Source organism: Sturnus vulgaris, chromosome 11 (assembly GCF_052056855.1).
Source record: "Sturnus vulgaris isolate bStuVul1 chromosome 11, bStuVul1.hap1, whole genome shotgun sequence".
Lineage (NCBI taxonomy): Eukaryota > Metazoa > Chordata > Aves > Passeriformes > Sturnidae > Sturnus > Sturnus vulgaris.
This window is the reverse complement of record NC_142253.1, coordinates 13,395,770-13,420,368: the sequence shown is the minus strand read 5'-3', so window position 1 is coordinate 13,420,368 and position 24,599 is coordinate 13,395,770. Positions and strand designations below refer to the sequence as shown.

Below are 24,599 nucleotides of genomic sequence, written 5' to 3'. Positions count from 1 at the left end.
TCATCTCCAGCTTCATGCCCTGTTTTTATCCATGTTGCATTGTGATATTCTGGGTCAGGCAGTTGATCTTTCTCATGTTCATGTGTATTGGGAAAGTTCTAAGAATTAGTTCCTGAACTGGGGGAACTCAACTGGGCAGTGCCTTAGAACATTATAATTGTTTTATCTAAAGATTGTGTGCTGCCCTTGACCTGCCTGTCCATGAGCACACAGACACTGTTCCACATTTAGGGCTAAATTTTTCTTAAAACCACCCTTGAATGGTGTGAGTGTACCAATTCTCACTCTGTGTTCATAATTCATTCCATGTAAGTGCATGCAGATAACTCACAATTCCCTTCAGGATAACCACAGCTTGGGAAGCATTTACTTGCTACAGCAAGGATTTGAGAGTATGGTTACTCAAATGAAAATATATTGGCATTTCTATTAAGAGTGTCATTATAAACTATTAAGCTAAAATTGCTAATCATGCTAATGTTGAGACTCATTGTTAGATAACTGCTCAGTCATTAAAATATTTTAAAAGGGATTTTTTGCCTCCATATAAAGAAGTTGGAGTATTACATTTGGTTTTTATGTTTTTGCCTGCAGAGTGTTAAGGAATTTCTTCCATCATGCTTCATCCCTTTGGGGACCTCTTTTAAAAAAAAAAAAATCCAACCAACCTCCCCACCCCCACCCCAAACACAACAAAACCCCATGAAACATTTGCATTCAATTTCTTCATTCCAATATAATTTGTGGATATCCACTAATATATCAGTTTGTGGAGTTGGGCTTATTACTGGCTTTCCTTTTCTGTAGCTCTCCCAGATTTCCCATGGTTTCCTTCATAATGGTGTTGAGATACTTAAAACAAACTGTGGTTAAGGACTGATACATAGAAAATGCAGCATATCCTTGTATTTTTTCATTTAATGTACCAAAAGTTTAACTTTTTTTTTTTAGTTTTGTGAGGGCAAAGCACATATTTGCTTCTATGGCTTCAAGGAAAAATTCCTGTCAGTAGACACTTCACTTCTTTGTCATTGAGTTCCTTGTACAGAATGTTGCTGAAATGTACATTACAAAAATAAAAGTAACAACTGAAATTTTAATGAATAATTCAATAAAATAACAAGCAGTACTTTTCATTTCTGAGCTGCCCTTGTTACCAGATGTTTCTACTATTGCCAATCTTATGCTTCTCTAGTTATTTCTTACAAGTGGGATAAATCTTAGTTTAAATTTATTTCACTGAGGCAAAAATGTAATTGAAACACATTGGGATCAATACAAACTATATAAGAAGCCATGAATTATTTTTCTAGCCTGCTAGGTACTGATATCTAATATCACTGGTATCTTATGAAATACTATAATAATTTTTCTTTTGATGATTAAGTAAGTATTTCAGCACTGAAAGAAAAACATGGTTTTCTTTTCCTTGTATTTTTTTCTGTATGAAGAAGTTTTTTGATCCTTTCACTTTTTTACTCTCAAGCTCATCAGTCATGAATTTTTGTATCAGGTGAGCACAGAGTAGTAATGCACCTATGGCTTTATAATAAAGGAAAACACATCTGCAGTAATGCATTGAATTAGAGTAGTTATTTTACATAAAAGGCCTTTTCATGCTTGAAAAATGGAGGCTATATTTGTAAAATCCTTATAGCATGCTGAATAAAGATGGGCTTCTGAGAATGTTCAAATGTGTATGGATTTGTTTCAGTTGCTATAAAGCTTACCCTCAGAGGAGAAAATTTGTGTTACTTCCCTTTTTAGATTCTAAAGACAAAAATTTGTGGTTCAACTGAACGTTCATTAATGTTTCACATTATAAGGTCTGGTTTTGGTACATTCAAATAGTACAGGAATAGTGGGACCAACGACACAGAAATTCAGTTTCATTTCAAATGTTTTTCCATGGATCTCCCTCTTACAGCAGGTTGCGATGTGTTGTTATTTTTGAGTTTTTTTATGTAGGAAGGTGAGCTCAGACATTTTGCCAGTTCGGTTCTGGTTTGATTTGCCCAGTGCTGGAACCAGTTCAGTTCCAGTTTGGATGAAATGGGTTTGCTGTGACAGGCTGGGTTTTCGTGGGACAAGATGTTTAGAGCTGGCACCAGTCAGATGTCAGGGAGGTTCTCCCAGCACAGGGCTGTGGGAAGGTGCCCTTCTGCTTCTCTGCATCAGCCGAGCTCTCAGGAGTATTTCCAGTTTTTGGTTGTATGCTTGAGGTTGTAATTCTGCACCAAAGCAAAGCCTGGAGAGCCTCCCCACGGGGCGTGCAGGGAGGGCAGAAGCCAGCAGAGTTGCCCCGGGTTTTTGGGACTGGGGCTGGCTGTGGGTGAGGGAGATGGGATGGGGCAGGCAGGCAAGGCTGGGGCTCGCTGCTGCTCTGCAGACCCAGCGAGCACAAACCCTCCCTGCAGCCACCGCCGCTCGGCTCAGACATTTGTTCTGCGCTGGCAACCAGAAATATTTTTCTTGGTTGAGTTTCCATTAGAGCTCAAACTGTATAGCAATCAATATGAATTCTGATTTCATTTTGATTTATATCCAAAGACTTGATAAATGTGCAAACTGTTATGAAAAGGGAGAAAAAAAAAAAATGTGTGCACGGCTGCCCACTCTGCGTATTGTTAATGAGAGTCTGGACCTCGCTTTGTGATGTGAAAATATCACGATGTGTACCAGTGTCTGATAGAGCAAAGAAAGTAAGAGACTCAGAGTATTCTTTGTTTGATTTTGGCTTGTACTTATATGAATGTTCAGGTAGATTAAATGAAAACTGGAAGGAGTCTCTTCCATGGTTAGAATACTCTGAAGTATAAAGAATCCCGAGTAAAACCTTAGAGAGGGTATAATGTCATTTACCAATAGGATATTTGCAGCAAACCCCTCTATGAATTAAATGGTTCAGGTGGCTGCGTTTTGGTGTTTTTTTCCTGTCAGATGATAATGGTGAAGAACAAGAACTACTACAGGGAGTTATGGATATTGTTAAGAGGGCAAAAATACTACAGAATTGCTGCCATTCAGTAAATGTTACTTCTGTAATTGCAGAACAATCTTGTGATGATGTACCATGTTAAAATAGTATTTCAGTCTGCTTGGTAAACAAAGCTAGTCTCTATTTTTCTTATAATTTATAGTTGATGTGTAATTTAGAAATTAATTTTTATGTCAGTTTCTTGAAATCAAGTGCATTATTAGGGAAAACCTCCTATTTTAATGTTAAGGAAGTTTTGAAAAGGGTTCCTATGTGCAAAATAAAGTACATGTAAAATCAACTTTATTTTTGTTCTCAAAAAATAATTTCAGAATGGGAGCCACGGGAAGCTGAGCACTGGTGAAGAAAGGGACTTTTAAATTTCTTTATTTATTAATTGGTGAGCTATTTTTAGAGTTTTGTACTACCAACAGTGGGTACTGGGGGGTTAAAAACTTGGTCTGTTATTTCCTTTTTAAAATCTGGATCATGTATTTCTATTCAATGAAGTATGAGAGCAGATAAATTGCACAATGCTCAAACAATCTGTTTTATACTAGGCTATAAAGTTGTTATCCATTATTTCAAAACCACCTTTTTTTTTGTTTTTTCAGCGTCTTGTTGAAGCTGCAGAAGATGCTTACCTGAAACATGAATTTGATGCTGACTTACAGGTAGTAAATAATTACTTTCTTAAATGTTTATCATCAGAGAATATGTAATGGTTTATACAATAGCTTGCTTGAGGAGCTGCTGTAGGAAGCCAAGCCTGTGAGTAATAGAAGGATGCAGATTGCAGGAAATGGAATCAATGAGGGCCGGCTCAGTATTTTGACACGTTATGTACTTAGTGCTTGTGTTGGGACACCAAGCAGGTGGCTTTTAGTCTTTCAGAGATTTCATTTAAATTCCCTCGCATATCCGTGTAGGTCAGGGTTTTAAGCACAGCAATTAGCCTCGTGCTGTGCCGCTGGTGAGGAGCTGCTCTGCAGAGTCCAATTTGCAGATGGGGTGGGACCCACAGGGATGGGATTAGCATGACCTTGATTTGTGCCAGTGGTTCGTGTTTGGATCTGTATCTGGAGCAGGCGCTGGCTTTTCTCTTTGCTAGGAGCCCTTAGAGCTGCCCCACTGTCGTGTGTTGCCTTTAGGCATAGCACGGGAGGGAGCAGCTAAAAATGTTTGAAACAAAAGCCTTTGCTTAAATGAGACACATAATTAAAAAAAAAAAAAAAAAAAAAAAAAAGTTGATTTTAGAAACCAAGTAATTTAACCTGACCTTGGAAGTTTAACAGAAAGTCTTAATGCTTAGATGAGTAAATACCTCCTTACCTTTAATTGAATTCCTATATCCGTGGTTTCTTCAATGTCATGTTAGGGGCAGTTTTGTCTACTTTCCCTCTACCTAGTTTTAATTTTAAAACCTTCTGTGAATATTTGCCATAAGTCTATTTAAATTTTGGGCTTAAAGAATTAAAGGAAACAGAGACTTTTTCCGTAGACATTTTCCCATATGTATATCTAAGAAATAAACATATCAGTTAAGTTCTGTTTTCAGATTTTACCATGGTTACTTCCAGTAATCATAAACCACTTTATTTTAATGAAAATATGATGCAAATTACTGATTTCTGTGCAGAAGGGGAGAAAAAATAGTCAACTTATCAGAACCAAGCATAAAAAAATTGCGTTTAGAAGGCTGTGGTACTGAGATCTGTCAGCCCAGGTTGGAGTAAGGGTAAAACAAGCCCAGTGAAAATGATAATTCACGTTATTGTTGCATATTCGAGGAGTGCTGGGTTCTGTATTCAAATGCTTTAGAGTTCTGTTATACACCAGCCTTGCAGGGGTGTCTGCGTTTCATTTTGTTGAACTTTAAGCCTTGGAGAAATAGGAACCATTATCTGAATAAATCAGAAACACACTTTATAGAAGATGTTTTAGAGGACTGCAGTAAATGCTTCTTCACTGCAGGACAGTTCTCACTTTGACAAAGTCCTTCATTTGCCGAGGTTGTGGCGACATTAACACTTTGAGGAAGCCAGTTAAAGGCCATTTGTGTCAGCAGCATTAACAGGACAATCAAATCTTTGTGTGGAGCTCTCTTGTTTATTACTGTCACGGTCCATTAAAGCTAATCAATTGTTAATCTTGGTTTCAGCGACCCCTTTGCAACCCTTGCTGGGTGATTGTTGTTCTTTATCAAAAATCTCATAATACCATCTGCTCAATAGAAAGTAATGGCCAGGATGATTTGATCGTGTACATTCGAGTGGAAGGGGACAGAAGGCTTATATAATGTGCAGTGTATACAATTCTGCTATCAAAGAGGAATTTTTTGGCATTTGTATTGCTTTGGCCGACTTGTGGAAGACAGGATTAAATGCTTTGAATTAGCGATATGTGATACAGCACCAGTCTGTGCTCTTTGTGCTCAGATATTCTGGAAATTCAGAGAGCACATAAAGTGGGGTTTTTTTTGCTTTGGTGAAAGATAATAAAGAGGGTAACATCTTCTGCTAGGAGATGTTCTATTAAAAAAAAAATTATAATTATTGTTAACTGAAATTTGGCCTCCTGATCTTTTACTTCCTCTGTGCTGTGTGTGTTTCCTAAGATGTGAACTGCCTTGTTATGGTTCACAGAAACACTGTGGTGGATTTGGTCTTCTGTGTCTTGAGGACAGCATAGATAATATTATTTCAGTACATAAAAATGATAAAAGGCAGAAATAAAATAATATTAATATTTTTATTGACTGTAGAAAAGCACTAAAATAAAATAGTAACTGTAGGAGTTCACCTTTTCGACTGCTGGTATTCTCTTCAGCAATTCTGAAACTGGATTACATGGTTAGACTAAACTTCATCCCTTCTGGGCATTTTTCTTAGTAACATTTTTAGTTTTGACCTAAGTTATTCCATAGGTATTCTAATCAATAAACTGTAATTCTCTGTAATGGTCTAAGCACTCAACTATCTATCCCTGGATTGACTCTATTGGCACCACCAACCTTGTGGTTATAAACATAAATAAAATTCCCAGGGAATTGAAAGGAATAAATCAAAATGGGCGATGTGATGTTTAACTCATCAGCATTATACATTGCATGTTTGAGTAATGGCCAAACTATGAATCAGGGAAAGCAGACTTGAAAGATTTACCTTGCAATATTTGGGGTTTTGGGAGATTTTTATTTTTTTTTTCTATTAGGGATGTGAGGCTGTAAGGACATAGCCATCTAAATGCTACTTATATCTGAGTCTCAGTCCAGGGTTTTCTTACCTCGTGGGTATGGATGCACGTGGTTCTGTGTTATTAAATATTATTTTTAAGTTTATAAGTGGAATTTCTTTAGTCATGCCTAATGTGTTTGGGGATGTAAAATAAGTTACCATTTGTGTTAGTACAGCAAGTTTCCCTGTCACAATATATTCATATATTCATAGGTGTAAAGAATTGCTTCCCTTCCTTTATATGGGAACGTCTCTGTGCTCACCCTTGTTTAAAATGAAGCCATTTCCCTGATTTTGTGACCTTAAAGAAATGGAAAATCCCCCAGCATAGAGGTCAGCTTCAATTGTCATTCTCGTGTACCCAGCAGGAGTACAAGAGTACTAACTGCTGCATGTTTTGAAGTGATTCTATGATCATCATTTCGTTTTCTTGGCTTAGCCATTTGCCAGAGAAAAAGCTGGAGAAAGGTAATAAAGAGGGTAACACTTCTGCTAGGAGATGATCTATTACAAAAAAATTCAAATCATTTATAATTACTGTTAACAGAAATTTGGCCTCCTGATCTTTTACTACCTCTATGTTTCGGGTGTGTTTCCTAAGGTGTGAACTGCCTTGTTGTGGTTCACAGAAACACTGGTGGGTTTGCTGCTCTGACCCCCGGAAGGGGCTCTGAGTGGAAAACTCTTCCCTGCAGTTGCCACATTCCTAAGAATTCATTGCATGTGCAGTTGATACAAACACACAGATTTAGAGGCTCTCTCCTCCCACCACACTTCATCAAACCATTGGAAACTGCAATTTTGAAGGGTCAAAATGCACCAAATTGAAGCACCCTCAGCCTGCAGCCCGGGGCTGGGGTGGCTCCTGAGCCCTGGGCTCACTGTGCCACCTGTGTCACTGTGACTGAGCTCTGTGCACACTCACCTGTGTCACTGTGAGCTCTGTGCACACTCACGTGTGTCACTGAGCTCTGCGCACACACACCTGTGTCACTGTGACTGAGCTCTGTGCACACTCACCTGTGTCACTGTGAGCTCTGTGCACACTCACGTGTGTCACTGAGCTCTGTGCACACTCACCTGTGTCACTGTGACTGAGCTCTGTGCACACTCACCTGTGTCACTGTGAGCTCTGTGCACACTCACCTGTGTCACTGAGTTCTGTGCACACTCACCTGTGTCACTGTGACTGAGCTCTGTGCACACTCACGTGTGTCACTGAGCTCTGTGCACACTCACCTGTGCTGTCACCTGGACAGAGGCAGGGCAGGATCCCTCTGGCAGGTTTGGACTCTTTCTGAGTTCCCAATCTCAGGATGTGGATGCTCACTGGTGGGGCTGGTGCTGGAGTTCTAAATAACCTGTGCTTTGTTTCTTACAAACAAACAAAAAACCCATTAGTTTTAGAAGAGAGATTTATAATAACTTAGTTCCTATCCAGTTTTTGTACTTCTGACCCCAGTGACAGGAGGAAGTAATATGAAATTTTGTCATGACTACTGTTCATTTGCTGACTGATTTCACTACAAATACACATCTGCAGGGTAGTTCTTTTATTTTCTGTGTGTTAATTAAGTTCATTAGTTCATTTGCTTTACATTCCTGCTGAGTTTTCTCTGCATGGATGTGATGTGATGTGATGATAAAAAAGCAAGGTTATTTCTTTCTGCTAGAATCAAAGCTGGTGCACAGTTGATGCACCAGAATTACCAGATTTTATTTTTCTGATTGTTGCAGTTTTACTTCCTGGATAAGATAGGAGAGATTCAAGTGCCAATGTAAGATCATTGACCTTATTTCAGTTTTATGCCCAAAGACTAGAAGAGGATTAATCAAAGAGTTTTTAGGAAAAGATTAGTTTCTTTTAAGAATACTCTTAAAGTTAATTTAGTGGGATAAAAAAGGAATATTGGTGTAAGGCTGTTTTTCATTATTCATTTTTCTAAGATCTGTAACATATGGCTGAGCCTTAAGGAAAAGGTTTACAAAACTATACCAGAGTTAGGTACCTGTCTGCCAGATTTTGCTGTCTGTTAACTCCAAATTGTATTTTGTGTCCTTGAAAAATCACATCCTTACTCTCAGACTATGTGTGTTGGCTACAAAAAAAGTCTTGTGAAATCAGCAGATGGAGAGTTAAGGGATTTCCAGTGGTTTACACATGTGAGCAATGCACTTTTTTATTCATATTTTGAAAATCTGCAAAAAGTAAGACTTCAGATGTTTAGGAGAAAGCACAAATAGTAAAAGAGGGCTGAGGAACAAAATTAGTCCCGTTCGTGTGGTTTACAGCTTCTGGGCCTAATCCTCCAACTGTTAATATGACTCAATAGTTTATTGTTTAAGGAGAGCTGCCTGACTTCTTCTAGTTTTGCAATTTAGCTGTTAGATATGGAGCTTAAATATAGATATAAAATCATAACATAAATTGATGCTACTTTAAAAAAAATCTGACTTAAATGTTTATTTAGTATAATGATACCAAGCAGAAGTTTATAAAGATGGATTACTACATGCTTAGGGATTTAATAAAAATTTAAACAAATAGATAAAAATTACTTTGACATCAGGTACCGAAAAATACAAGGACAAAACATAATTGAGAACAGCCATTCCACACAAGCTAATGAATCTCCTATTATAACACATGCATTACTTTTATGTTAGTATTTCAGACAAGTCTTTTTGTGTATTTACTATCTCACTAATATTGCATAAGGCACATGATAACTTGATTTACAGTCTCTTAAGATTTTTCTAGCTGTTAGAATGATGTCCACTAGTCTGAAGTCAGCTCTTGAAGGGTCCTGAACATCCACAATGGGAAAGGAAAGCCTGTTAGACTTCAAGCACTTGTAACCAGTGACTGAAATGACTTTTTTTTTGGAAAGTGCCTGTAAAATAGCAGTGCACCATCTGAAGTTTGATGTACTGGATGAATTATTTATCCAAGCTGCTTATTTTCTAAATTGGAATTCAGCCTGTCTAAACTCCAAGCCTTCCAGTGGAAACAGCCTAAACTCCTTTTTAGACTTTCTTTGAAACATTTTGCAGGTCCAAGTGCCCTCAGCTCCGTTTGGGTGGGATGTGGACACTGCAGCTCAGGTTTCCAATAGGGCAAGGGGAGGAAGAGATCCCTAGGTCACACAAATCTGAGCTGCCAACTTCTGCACTCCCCCTGCAGAAGCAGTTGCCTTAGCACTAGAGTTTATCCATCTGTAAAATCTGCCTCTGGAGCTCTTTCCCGAGGTGCCTCACCCAGGATCTGCTCTCAGGGGATTATTTCCACCTCTGTCTGGCACTCGGGGTCTCTGTGGCTTTGTTCATCCAGCTGGAGGCACAGTTTGGACACAGCTAGGGTGTAAAATGCTGCCAGGACCTGCAGAGGTGTGGCTCTTAATATGAAGAGTTTGAATTTTTCCATACTGGTCAAAAGATAAGGGAGGTCAAGGGAAGACAGTAAGCATAGGATTCAGAATGTCCTGAAAAACTGACTGCATCACCAAAGGCACAAACTCTTAAGAATTACAGTGCAGTTAAAAAACTAAAAGGAAGGAAAAAGTGCCCAGAAATGTGAGTGTCTAGTGAGCTAATGAACTACAAGGCCCAGCAGGCTACATTTAAATAATAAAAACATCTGGTAAAGTTTTTATTTGGTGTTAGTTTTTCCTTTGGTAATTTTTTCTTTCATAAAATGCTTCCATTTTTTTTTTTTCCTGAAAGAGATAAAAGGTTCCTCTTTGCAGTTCTTAGTTTTGTATTATTCTTATGATTTCTATGAGCCTAAATTAAGGAGTTCCCAACTGCTCTAATATTGCAACAAATTGATTTTCACAGTTTCAGCCCTTTCATTGGAGAGCATTTTAGCTTTTCTACTCTTTCCTATTTATTTGCTGAGGTTGGCAGGAGGAAAACTGAAATGGCTGTGAAACTATAGAGACATCAGTGAATTCAGATATAACTGCTTAAAAAATGCAACAGAATTCAGGCACAAAGTAATCTTCAGAGGAAGATTTCCACTTGGGCTTCACTCTGCATGCATGGCAGGGATTAAGTATCAGAAAGAAAGTACAGAGAAAGAGAGGCCATGCACCCTTGTGGTTATTTTTATTTCAAAGCTTTTATATTTTCTGACTCTGTGGCAAGTGAAGAGAAACAAGGTTCCATAAAGCCAGGCTAGCAATATTTTAGCTCGTCTTCTAATGATAAATGAATATAAATAAATTGGTTATTTTTTTGCACTTTGGAGTTTTGTAGTTTGGGGATTTTTGAGCACTGAGAGAATATTTTTGAGGTTTTAAGACAATTATGATCAATGGATAATTTCTATTACCTTTCCTCCTTCCAGACATTTATCTTGCTAAAAACTATGTTCTCTTACTACAGTCGAATCAAATGTAAGCACCTAGAGTGATTTTATATATTTTTGTTTGCTCTTAACTTCTGTTGACGAGGAGTGACTTTGAGCACAGAAGAGCAGAGTTTAACTCGCTGTCTCAGAAGCAGAGATGCAGAAGAGATGATTTTTCAGCAATTTTGTAATTTTGGTGTGGTTCTGCCTTATACAAGGGACCCATCCAAGAGGAGCAGCAATTCTCTGCCTGCCTGGTTCAGTAGCTGTCCTGTCTACACAGGGCTTGACAGCAGAGGAACTGGCTGCTCTGCTCTGAATTTGTCACTGCAAATAATTTTCTCTGCTTCTGAGGAAGTTTGGCACAGATTTCTGAAGGCTGGTTCTTCTCACATGAGCTACAGGACTTGTCCTCCTGGTACCCTTAAGCCAGAAGTAGTTTCCAGACATTTCTGGATTTATTCCTGCCAGCCCCTCCTGGAGCAGCAGTCTCTATCTGAAGTGTGTGAGGTGTGTGCTGAAGAACACTCTATAAATTCACTTCTACCCATCAAATATGGGCACAGTGCTTTTGCCGTGTGATACATGCTGTAAATAATTACTGAAATCTGATACCTGGAGTGGTCAAAGAACTGTATGACTGGGCTGATAATGCTGTTTTCCTAAGATTTTACCTTTTATATTTATTTGGTCCTTTATTATGTTTGCTTGCTACCAGCAATGAGAAGGAAATAGCTTTATCATCCCATGAGCGTTTTCAAAATTTCAAGTTTTTCTGATTAAACATTGAGACATCCCAAAGGTTTTCCTGAGCAAGGCAAACTTCTGCTCCACAGCAACTCATAATCACATAGGTGGGGCTCTCAGGATATGAGCAACCTGTTCAAGTTGCTTCTCTAGTGAATATTAAATTATTTGTATTATGTGAAACAATTCTGCAGAAGAGTTAGTGAGACACTCAGCTCAGAATAGCCTGATGGATGGGGCAGTCGTTTTGGATCTCAGAGGCTCTAATCTGAGTGTCTCTCCTACTTGATTCAGAGGATAGCTTTGAACAGCAGCATAAATCTATTCCTCTCTGGCACAATTCTGCAAAAAAGAAATGTGTTTTCCAAAACTAAGAAGATTAACAGGTCACATCTAACAGCACCAACAAGATGGAACAGAAAGTATTTACATACAGATGCTACCTATACAGCTTTTCATTTTCCATTCTCTAGTCATTAAATATCTCCAGGTTGTGTTTTTAATGCTCTTTGTATGCAGCTTGTAAGCATTAGAGACATGTTTAAAAGAACTAAAAGCTTAGATTCTTGCATATTCGTGCAAACTCATGGGTTTTAGAAATAAAACTGAAATTCTGTTTAGAATAGTGATAAAACAATTTGTTGTTTGCAACACGGAATTCTGTCATTTATTGTTTTTGCCAGGCAATTCTTTAGCTTGTTCTGATAGAGCAAACAGAGGAATAAACAAATATTGTTGAGATAAGGGGATAATGATACACCAGAAGAAACCAGTCACATGAATACAGATACGTTCATTTTCAAGCAGGTAATTGGGAGAAAAAGTAAAAGGAGAGAAACAGTATGAAATGAACATTTAGCAGAAAATTAATAACAGTACTTAATCCTTAAATTTAGAGTGAAATTTGTCATATCAAACTGGGAGTGTGGGTAACTTGCAAGAACTTTACCTGAGACTCCCGAATAATGTACACTCAAAATGCCCAGCATTCCTTCCAAGATTGCCCAAACCAGAATAGATTCAGCCAATGTTTGTGCCTCTCCACCCAGTCAGAACAGCGTGGGTACCATGTGTGCCACAGTTTAAATTGAGCAGTGGGAGGCTTCCCTGCATTTCCAAGCAGACTGTCCTTTGGGAAGAGGGGATCCCACCCCCAGACCCTGCCCTGGGCAGGGGTGTGCCAGGAGGCAGAACAGGTTAAATGGAGCAAACTTCGTTTTGTGAAGGGATTTAAGGATGCAGAAGAAAGCAGAAACAGTGCAGAAGAAGGTTAGTGTTGGGAAGGATGAATTAGGGAAACCTTATGAATACGAGTGCCTAGCAAAAGACTTTGAGAATATGGAAAATATAAGTGAAATAGAAATGACAGCAATTTTTGACTGTGGGGCTGAAAGCAACTGAATGCCTGAAGGCCTCTTTGTTTACATAATGTTAGATGCTGCCAATACCAAAAAGCAAACAGACATCCTCCCTAGGCATGGCAGGAAGGGTCCCAGATAAAATTTAGAGATAAGAAAAGCAGTAAAACATGGTAATATAGTGATTCCTATAGGTTGCATGCAAAGGTTAGAGAATTTGTATCTTGTATTAGGTTGGTTAGTGGAAATTAGAATATTTAACATAGGAGATTTATTGTATTGTAAACAGGAAAATCTCTCTCTTGCTCTATTACTTTCTTAGGCTCTCTTACTCTCTCTTCACTCTTGCTTTCTTACTCTCTTCTCTTACTCTTGCTCTATCCCTCTCTCTCTGTCCTGCTCTGAGCTGTGGCTGCAGTTCCCAGCAAGGCTTCATATAAACCCACGCCCTACGAAATAAACTGCAAACTTCAAGACCAGAATACAGAGAGCGCCTGAGTTTGTCCCGACTGTCCCCACGCAGTATTTCCTACAGGTTAGGTGTCAGAAGACTGTAAAGTGCAGGGAAGAAGGCAGGAGAAAGAGAAATACCTAAATAATGTGTAAAGGCAAAGCTGTTAAGTGTTAATATCTTAGTGTTTCAAGAGTACTGACAGTAATCTTTTTGCAAGTCTCTCTAAGAGCCATTACCTTGGCTTAAAGTGAGGCTAAAATGGAGAAACCATTTTCAACTAAAAAAAAAAAAAAAACCCTTTGGATAGAGCAGAAGAGTAGGTAACATTGAAATAAAATTTTAAAACAGGTTTCAGAGAAGTCAGGCAAAACAAGTATGCACTGGGAGTGAGGGAGAAACTCTAGTACTAGATAGATGAGGAAAAAAGTTCACAATGTTATTGAAAAACATGCGCTCCTTGAGATTGCTGTAAACCTTAGAAAACTTGGCTTATCGTTGTCAGAGCAGACAGAGATGATGTGTTTAATAATGTGTCTCTCATAGATGTTTATGGGCCTATCAATTTCCAATTCTAACTAACCAAGAAAGCAGCTAAAGAGCCAGAGAAATGACATACAAGGTGAAGTTCGAGTTGCCAGTGCTTAATCTTTGGCATATTGGTGATAGCAAACAGGAATTGGACATTGAAATTCACTTCATGGTAGGCAGTTTTTTGACTTCTTCTGTTCAGGTTTGTGGCCTTGAAAGTACTGGACATCCCTCTCTCACAGGAAAAAAAAAGAAAAAATAAAAAGCTTGCCATCTTCTGAAAGTGGTTTTAAATTAGCTTTTAGCTTTGTGCTGCAGACAAGGTGAGCAGAACTCTGAGCCCTGTGCCTTTGCCCTGCCCTCAGCCCTGAGCAGGGTTCACACTGGGAGTCACTCTGACATTCCCACTCCTGTCAAGTTCTCGGAGAATGCTGGAAGAAAATGGCTCTCCTTGGTTTAAGTGATTGCCAAAGGCAAGTGACAGATCTGAGGAGTTTGATCCTATCAAGATTCATCTCAAAAATGCTGCTCTGGGTTTATCCTTGGGTATTCAGTACGTCTCTGACAGCACAAGCAGGAGGTGATGTACAGGGATTGTTGTTTTCTATTTGTTAAGTCTTCTACAAAGGCACCCTCAGTCTCTCATCAAAGCTGTGTGTCTGAGATGTGTGTTCTGCCAGGATCATGTGTTTTCTGAGTTCTCTGGAAAGTATATTTAGAAAAAAAATCTATTTGAAACCTCTATTTAATTCTGTATATACTTGTACTTATATCAGAAACTAAATGCAGGTACAGAATGTTGAAAGTGAAAGATGCTGAAGTGCTTAGGGGAGCAGGCAATGCTGGAGTTAATGCTTTTATTTATAAGGCTCATTGGTCAATGATACTGAACTCTCCTCCAGGAAAAAAAAGATCCTTAATTCACTCTTACAAAATTCAATGCCCTATTGTTCTCACTTTTCTGAAGTCACTGTTTATAACATTGCTCTCCTCTTCCCTCTGAGGAATAATATAATTTATTGGAGCAGTTCATTCATAGTCTATGTGATATCTATCTTTTGGGACAGAGATACCTTTTGCATGATGTACACACTGTTAACTTCAAACTCTTCCTGTTTGCTTTATGTGCAAGGCTCCGTAATCAGGAATATTTATGCATCCTGGTACCCAGTTGTGCTGTGCTTGCTGTTTTCTGCTCTTCATAGAAAATTAAACTTTTTTTCTTTTTGGCTCACACCTACCTGAAAAGCAAAAGATTTGAGAATATTACCCAATGGATTTATGATTACTAGGCAGATAGCCAGTAATAAGCAGTGATATCTGATACTACAGCCCAGACATTCTCTGCTTTTTTCCACCTTTTTCCTATTATCTCTAGGTTTAATAAACTATAAATGGGAGACATAAATGGCAGACCATCTTTTCTCTTTTTGTGCCTTTTTTTTTTCTTTGGAGGTGCTTGGTGATGAGATTAAGTTAAGGGTCATATATTCTTCCAGCCTAGTATTTAGGAATAGGCAAATTATTGAAAAGGGTGGAAGTGATCTAGGCTTATTCATTTTTGTGGGAGAGCAGCTTTTTTTTTGCTACACAACAATCATTTTAAATGGAAATAACAGTATTATAGATAGAGATTTAATGAATATATATGAGAAAAGCACGATAGGAGTCACTAAGCAGTTCAGGGCTTTAGATGAGGTCACGTTTCTGACTTGTGTAGTATGAAAATGAGTAAATCTTAGATGATCATAGTCGAAATATTTCCAGGGTATCGTACATACTGCTTATTGTAGGAAAAAAATTATTTTCTTGCCTCTGGCTTATAAGAAAGCTATTGAGTGAAAACCAGCTGCATTTGTACCTTAACGTTTCCATTGCATATATTGTGTCTTTGTTTCTGGATCTCACGTAATTGCTGACTGTGAAATTAAAATACCAAGCTCATTATTTCAATCTTGAAATATAACTTGCTTTAGACTTATGCTTTTGTGTCTAATTGTAGTGTCCATGTGTTGAGCTTCATTAACTCGAAACAGAAGGAGCCCCCACTTTTGTGTTAAAGTTAATTAAACCTGGTAATGGTTATTGTCTGAAAATTTTCTGGGTTCAAGTAGGTTATTTTGTTTCTGTCTCTATTTTCATGCATCATTTCATCAGTTGTGGTTTGTCAATTAGTAATATACAGGATTTGCCTGGACTCAGTGAACTATGGGGTTTTTTAATCATAAAAATACACTTGTGTGTTTAATTAATGCATAGTTGGAAGCTTCTCCTTGTGAAATAATCACTGGTGACTTTTAAACTCAAATTAAAAAAAATATTTGGAAAAACAAAAACAATTATTTTTCCATGAATAATAGGTGACAACACAGCACACAGTAGATCTATGTTCAGTTTTTAATATAAAAATTGAAGATTTTAAAATTTGACAAATCTATGACGTGTAAAACCTTCAGCCTTAGAAATACAGCCTTCTGAGCTGTACTCCACATAGACTTGTGGCCATGACTGAGAGGACAAATTAAATTTGCACATTTAAATGCATGTATAGTTTAGTATTTATGCTTTAATCATTTTGTTCAAAGTTCTGCAATTCAGCCTTAAGGATTAATGGATGATGTGCACATCTTTATCACTAGTGTTGTGGGTTATGCTGTGGGAGATGTCCTCCTTAAAAAATACCACACAAAACCTCCTAGTGAAAGACCATGTCTAAGATCAGGCCATGGGTTTTGCTTAACAAAGCCCAATGATTTAAGTGCATGAAATAAAAGTTTAGAAGATGTACTTGCCTATGGGAGAAAGGACAAAATCAATGGTCTCTTCCTTGAAAAATTATGCAGGCCAAGTTTAAGTAAGTATTTTGTTTGTGATTCATTACAAAGGAAAAAGAACAACATTTAAATAGCAGTAATTTTATTTAATATTACTTTTCATGCATTTTAGATTTCAGATTTAAACCATCAGCTGTTTAGCTAAAGCTTTTGGACTATTCAATTGAGATGTAAAAGAAATAATGATTTAAAATCTTATTCTGTGTCCAGTTAGCTTTTTGAAATGAGGGGCATGTGTTCAGAGAAATATTGCTGTGCATCCAAAAGGTGCCAGTCAGAGATATTAGTGAAAGGTTTAATGGATATTCTGTGCTGTGTGAAGCTCCTGCTGACAAAGTCAGCTCCAGACCTTTCAGCATCATAGGCAAACCAGAATTTTGCAGCAAAGAGGAGATGAGTGGAGGGGGATGTGCTTTGTTGGAATGGACCATGGAGGTTTTGGGTATAGGAATGGCAAAGGCTCAGCTGGGTGACAGCAAGGTGAGGAGATTTGATACAGTTTTTATGGCTTGTGGTAGCTTCTGTTGGATTTGTGATTATTTTCCTTTTTTTGACAGGGTGTATGGAATTGTGATGAGGTAAATTGGTCTGGACAGAGCCATTTGAGGTTATGAAAAGCTGTGGGAGGTTCTGGAGGCTGTGAGGTCTTTCCAAGCCTTTCTTCCCAGCCCAGTGACCTTGCTGCCCTTCAGCAAGCAGCTCTGAACTGCTCTCCATGGTCTTGTCTCCTTTCAGTCACCACTCCCCTCCTCACTGGGGGCCTGACCCAATTCCCCACTCACCTGCTTCAAATTGTGCCCCATGGCAGCAGCACAAGGGGGGACACAGGCTGGGGACCTGCTGTGGAAAAGAGCTGCCCTAAGTCACGGTCACTGCCCTGTCCCTGCAGCACAGCCTGCTGCCCTGGGCTGTGTCACCTCTGCTCCCCACAGCCCTGGCTGCTGGGTGACCCTGTGTGACACAGCACCTTGTCACCAGCAGCACTTCAGAGCCCTGTGGCCTTCCCTTCACAAGTGGCACATCTTCTAATGCATTCTTTCAGTGGCTGGGGGAACAGCTGTTTCCTGCAAAAAATTGGGAAATTAACAGTCCCACTAAGTATAAGGGTGTTGGTGCCACAGGTTAATGACAGGGTAGAGATGTTCAAAGTTAAGTGCAAACCTCTCCTTAAAGGGGCAGATCCTAAAATTTCCCTAATTTTCACTGAAATTCCCATACAAGTAAATATCTATTCAGGTAGTGCTCTAAAACTCAAATGATTTTTTTTCCCTAGGAAGACCGAAATTTCCAGGCTTTAACTACATGTGAAATGTCATAAAAAGGAGGTGAAATACAAGATGGTATTGTTAGGGGAAATTATTCCATTTCTATATCCTCTCCTCGTCCCTACTGTGTTTAATCTCTTAGAATTGCAATTTTCTGCAGATTTTATGGGACATTCATTGGGATCTATTACAGGTTATAGAATGAGAAATCTATTAAAGATTAATTGAAATTCAGAGAATGAGAATGTGTACCGTGTACTATAAACCCACTTGAATCCCAAAATATTTTTTATTTTTGATCTAAGTTCTGCACTGAACTCCTTAAAAGAGCAGGCCTAAGAGTATCCACAATTAACCCCATAGATAAATGAAATTCCTTTTTTTAAAATTTAATTCCTTGGTAAGTACCTTGCTGTGTATTTCCTTCAAATAATTCCTTGACCTTTCTACATTCAGGAAGCACCAGAGTTCCTCTTGAGGAGGGGTAGCTGGGCTTGTGTGGAAATAGAACAACACAGATTTCACCTCATCTTCCTGTTTTCCCTCTGTGTGTGAGAAGACAAAACTGAGAGGTGGGATTGTTGTCAAGGCCAATTTGGGTGGATGCAGTTTTATTTTAGCTGGGTGACTCACCTGTGTCTCTTGTGTAAACCAGGAGAGCCCCTGGTGTGCCAGGATAAATCCAGGGACAGGAGGAGATACAAAGAATGTATAAAAGGGGATACAGAGCTGCTTCATCTGCTGCCTTGCCCTTACTCTTCAGCTGCCTCTCAGCTCTTCTTTTGTCTGATAAAGCATTTCTGGAGAGAGAAATCCTCCTCACAGCCCAGGATGTGCCTGATGGCTTCAGCAGCTCTGGCCGTGGTTGCCTGGCTCAGCCGTGTGCAGGCACCTCTGCTCCAGCCTCCAGATAAGCCCTGACATTAACAGGGAATTCGGGGAGCATTGCCTTCAACCAGTCCCTTCAGAACTCCAGAAGGACAGTGTAAAATCTGTGTTTTCTGATTTGGACTTTACAGTGCCATAAATAGTGACATCATAGTATATACACACAAATATATAATGATGAATACAGCAAATGCAATCTTGCACGTTGGCTGGAAAATACATGCTCCAGGCCCAGATTTAATAGCAACTTTCATATTCCATTCTTGGAATATAAAGCCAGCATTTTTGTCTATTTTGACTTTTGCATTAATAAAATGAGGTCAGGAAATCTGTTAAAGTTTATCTTTAAAAATGTTTTCAACCCAGTCACCTTGTTTTAAAAATCATTTCCGTTTGTTATCGGCACATTTAAGTAGATTGTGTTTCCTCGTGATTGAGTCTCTGAAGGAAAGCACTAACAGATTCCTGTAATTGATTATACTTTAATGATACATAATGGCAAGTTCTGTTTTCCATTATTGTTACCCTACACGCTGAACTGTAACTGCTGCGACAGCAGAATGGATATTGATATACAGTTGATTTAGTAACATTTTACCAGCTGAAATGCCCGGCATTAACTACCACCGTGTCTGCAGCGTTCGGGGGCAGCGGCCGCGCACACACCTGGGCAGGTATTGCAGGTGTTGCAGGTGTTGCAGGTATTGCAGGTATTGCAGGTGTTGCAGGTGTTGCAGGTGTTGCAGGTATTGCAGCTCCTTGCTGCTGGCCCAGCCCAGCCCTGCCGGGGAGCTGCAGTCGCTGTCCCCGCCTTCCGTGGCCCGTTGCAGCCGGGATCTGGCTGTTCTCACACCTGCGGTGTTTCGCTGATTGCATTCTTTCCTTTCTGACGGTCCTTTCTCAACAAGCGATCACCGCTTGTCCCTCCCGGTCCCACCCCGCGGTGGTTGATGATCTGAAGGTGTTCTTACCTTCCTGATTGGAATGACCTCATTATTTACGGATGTCCCCTGGCGGGATAAATCTCGTCCCTTGTGTTTGGGTGGGAAGCCCGGGAGCAGGGATTGCTTTGCCTGTGCTGGTGTGTGCTGTGCAAGGGCAGCGAGCAGAGCCCTGGCCCGTGGCTCTCTCTGCTCACACAAACCAGTGCAGCAGTGCTGTTCCCCTAGGCTGGGCTCTAAGCCCTGCGCTTTCAGCCTGTCCTAACACTGAGGTCACAGGGAACTTCTGGTGAGTGACCCAGCACTCGGGGCTGGCATACGTTGGAAAAACAAATTTCAAAAAGCTGATTTAAATGTTGAGTTTTCCGGGTGCTGCAGAAAGCCACAGAGCTGTTGTCTTCTAATGATCATAGAATATGGAAACTTAACAGCTAGAATATGATAATGATGTAAAATGGGTGATGTGTGTTCAAACCCTGGATAGAATGGCACAGTGTATCAGATAAGGTGCTGACTCAGGCTTTGCTTTTGCCTTGATTTTTAATTTTCTTTACTGAGAAGATGCTACTTAAAGCTTGCAATTCTGGCAAGTTGTGCCAACAAATCTCATTTATTATATCGCAAGTCAGCAGCTATATTATCAAAATCCTTTATTTTCCAGGAATTTACATCTAAGCTTTCTCATAGCATTCACCATATTAAGCAAGTGATGGTTCTTAACCAAAATTCAGGGGAAAAAAAGCTAAAAAACCCCTGCTGTCTGTACTTGGAGAATGTCAGTGTTTGGCAGAATCAAAGTACTTCATGAAAATCTGAAATAATTTTCTAGTTCAGTTTTAAAAATGAAATTTTAGCTTTAAGTTTCACTTTAAATTCTGAAAACTAAAAAAAGAAAGTCACTTCTGAAGTAAATAGACACTTTGGTAAGTTGAGCTCAAATGCAATCATTTGCCACCACACACAGATTTTTTGGTTTATTCTCTGCTACATACATTTTGCAATGTTTTAAATTACATCACTGTATATATATGTATTAACATTCAACACTTGGATTCTGTTTAATATAGGTTAAATATTAGTTTAATGGCTTTGTGTCTGACACTGATTACAATTCAAATCCTCCTTGCATGCTGTTCTGCTGATAGTAATAGCAGCATTTGTAATGTTCAGTCATTGCCATCCAAGTCATAAACAGTAATATCAATTAATATATACTTATGCTTGTGTGGTTACTCTGTGCAGGGATTAATAGAGAAATTATTTCAAAGAGATAAGAATGGCAAATGCAAAGCAGATGAAGTTATTTAAACGGCCTTTTCAGTGGTGATATTTGAATGTTTGTAGTGTCTCGCAGCAGTTTTGGAATATAATACACAATTTAATTTCCTGTATATTTGTGTTGTAGAGGAACAGTTTCTGGACTGTGAAGGAAAATTTATGCTCTAGTGCAATGTATTCTCAACTCAACCCCACATTGCAAAAGAAACCTCTACACATTTCTTTAATTTAAGAAACATGAGTTCCTAATTAGTTATGCATAGACAATGGTGGATTTTTCCAACTGCAAAATGATTAATAATACGTAATTAAAATGGAACCTGGATCAAAAACTCATCAAGTCTCCCTAATGCCATAATACTGTACCCTTTTCCTAGGCAAGTGATCCTCCCCAGGGGATCTGAATGATTCTCTGGAAATACGTTTCTGCAAATGCACTGTCTGCTCTCATAAGGAACTTCCAAAATTTTTAGTTGGAGAACTTTTTTCCATGTATTTTCATGTTAAAAATGTGTAACTCATGAGACTATTAAGCAAAGTTTGGAAAATATGGCCAAACACACAAACAAGGTATGAACATGCTCTATTAATATACTTTATAGTTGGAAGGCAGGTGTAAATAAACAAGCACACATGAAGAACAAACCAGTATTAGTCCTACAGCTTTACTGAACATTTTTCTTAAAGAGTGCACAATTTATCCCTGTCAGATTAAAACAAAAACCTCACCTACTTGCTTCGAAGCAAAATTCCTAACAAAGCACTGATAAACCAAGAATAAAATATCTTTACTTCTTTACTTGTTGACCTCGCCATGCTCCCGTTCCCCAATTTTGCTATCAAGGACTCACCAGATACTCAGTTAGAGCCCAGAGGTTTAGATTGAACAGCACAGAAAAGCTGTTCTGGGTCTGGGCCATATCCCAGCTGCTCTATGGGAAGAGGCTCCGTAATGCTGGGAGCCACTAGATGCCACTCTTGTCTCATCCCAGTACAAGTCTGAGAGTATTTATGGTTGTTTAAAAAACCAAACTGTGCCCTCCCACCCCCAAAGTCCCTTTAAAGATGTTCCTCTGGTATTTCAGATATTTTGCCTTTTATTTTTCTCTTAATTAAACTTACAATATGACCCTATTGTTTATAGTTTTCCTTCCCTCTGCTGTAACACTACACTTGTTTATAAATATTTCAAAGCTATCCCTAGACAATATTTTTGTTGCTGGACTCTTGCACGGCTATGTTGTGCTCCATCTCATTTTTCTCTTTGGGTGGGATTCACAGAACTCTGACATAAGTGTTCGTCTATGTTTGATTGATTTCACAGCCACATATGGTGTAAGAACCTCTAAATTTCTTAAAAAATTCTCCAAGAACTTCACCTTTGTATTTTTGTTCTATACCAATACAGTAGGAAGCTCGTGAACTTATATATTCAGATTTTGTCATTGATGACCTTTTTCTTACATTTGTCATGGCATTTCCAAGCGAGTTTCCTGACTGTAGATTGCCCAATTTTCAGGTTATTCTTAGCCAGGTAGTTGAGGAAGAATAAGTTTAAAAATGTTCCGGTTCTTGAAGACTATAGAGGAAAAAAATTAAAAAATAAAGTAATCCCTACAACCTTCAACATAAAAATATTTTGGTGTTCTATGTCTGCACAATAGCAAACCTAAATTTCTTTTGTTGGCAAGACTGAGAATGTTCTCTTGTTTGTGTGAATTTGATATAGACCTTGTGATTTCAATACTGTTTTCCACATAGAATCAAATGTTCTTTTTCAGCTTTTAATGTACATGTAAAATGACTTCTATGTACTTAAGCTACCTGTATGGCAGCCAGAGCTAATGAAGTCACTTGCTTGACAGACAGTATGTATTTTGAAGGTAACATGGAAAAGCTTGTGAGTAACATGGCTGAATAACAGGGGAAGATTATAGGGGTATAAAGACCTCCTGCTCATTCAATTCAGTTAGATTTAGATTTTTCTGAGTATTTTCTTGCACATGTGGAATGCGGTGAATAGATACAAAAATGCAGAGGGATATATCCATGGAGAAAACATTTTGTACCTCTTAGTTTCACCTAAGTTTGAACTAAGTTTCAACTTAGTTTCAACTAAGAAACTTAGTTTCAAGCTGCTTAGTTTCTTAGAGGTAAGGGTTGTTGGTGGAGTTCTGTGGAGAGAAATGTGATTTTTGGAACATCAAAATGTGTGAAAAGAGGGAAAATATGTTAGTGCATAAAAATATGTCAGTAAAAAAAAAGACTGGATTATTTAAATACAGTAGAGCTACCTTTATTGAGAGTTTATAGACTGTTTGCCAATAAAAACTATTATTCTGTTCTTTTTAAGAAAAAGCCCAAAACTATTAGTGATTTGTGGAATTAACAACCACACTACATGCAGACCAAAGTCCAGAACTGAGGTTGCCTGTGGAACTTTAACTTTATTACTTCCATATCTCTGAATAATAACTGTGCAACTTGAAAGTTCCCTTTTTGTCATTTGCAATGGAATGATTTAATTTATTTAAGTTTCTGTGATGAACACTTAATGCCTTACACATGTAGGGAAGGGTACAGTCCGTGACTCAGCGCCTGAGTCTGTAACTGCAGCCTGTCTGCTCTGCTGCACTGAGGAAGCTTTTTTGTGGCCATTAGCAAAGGCTGACCTCTCTGTTTGTATACAATGTCTTGACCATGCAATTGTTGAAGGGCAAGTTTAGGGATGTGGTTAAATTAGTCTGTAATTTTATTAACTCTCTTGGGACCATAGCAGTTATTTATTAAAGGTCACTCTGTAGTTCCGTTCTCCTCTACTATCAGATCTTTCCTTTGTAGTCTCTTCCCAGTCAGCTCCCCATTACTTCCCTTTCCTATGAATATTTAAGTGGTGGTGGTGGTGAAAAGAGAGTCTGTATCAGCTTTTCTGAAGCACGTCCTCATGTGGTGTATCTGGAGAATATAAACCCCTCCCAGAGCTCTACTGGCTCGCAGAAATGGAAGTGTTGAGTTTCCTTCTCCCCAAGGGACAATGGCTGGCAGTTCCCTTTGTCAAGAGTAATTCCATGCTCTTGTTTGGAGAGCTCCATGTCAAGCGTTTGCAGATGCCAGTTTTGCTCAAGAGCCACCATCTGCAGGATCTCCTGGGACGGGCACACACCCCCTGACCCCACAGCAGCTCCATCCCACCCCCTGTGCTTCCCAAGAAGTGTCCCTCTCCCACGGGAGCCTGCTCCCCGCTGTGTCCATGCTCACCTGTCCCCGGAGCACAAGGACAGCACACCCCTTAGTCTGCTGCCATCACTCAGGTGAAGAGGTGTGAGTATCCAGAACAGTTTTCCTCCCTGTCGTGATCTTCAGGTGCTGTCTCCTTACTCTGATGTGGGCAAGTTGCCAGCGTCAGGAAATGCCTCGTCCGGCAAAAAGTGACCTTGTTCCACTTTTGGGGTAACGACAAAGGAGAGGGGGCACTCTGGCACAGGGATTCCAGTCCTGCAGGGTTTCTGGCAGCCTGCAGAAGTGCAGGCACAGGCTGGGTGTGGAAGCAGGGTGAGCTGCCTGCAGGGCAGGGCTGGCTCCCTGGGCCAGGTCAGCACTGGGGTGTTCCTCACGGGAAACCTTGGGCACGGCTTGTAGGGAGCCCCAGAGGGGGAGAACACTGTGCCAGTCAGGGATGAAGGGATGTCTGTTGTCATGGTGGGGATTCTGTGCATAATTTTCCCCGTAATTAACTAGGGAT

The 24,599-nt window shown here is 39.2% G+C and overlaps 1 protein-coding gene across 4 annotated transcripts in view; it reads left to right on the top strand.

The window, feature by feature from the left end:
• CACNA2D3 (calcium voltage-gated channel auxiliary subunit alpha2delta 3) overlaps nt 1-24,599 on the top strand; it is a 386,281-nt gene that overhangs the window by 115,919 nt on the left and 245,763 nt on the right. For all 4 annotated transcript variants that reach the window (XR_015806076.1, XR_015806075.1, XM_088171533.1 and 1 more), the window contains exon 4: nt 3,592-3,651. Coding sequence is in view for 2 of the 4 variants with exons in the window: in XM_088171533.1 (XP_088027659.1) it covers nt 3,592-3,651 (60 nt within the window). In the remaining 2 variants the exon portion in view is untranslated. The remainder of the gene's footprint in view (nt 1-3,591; nt 3,652-24,599) is intronic.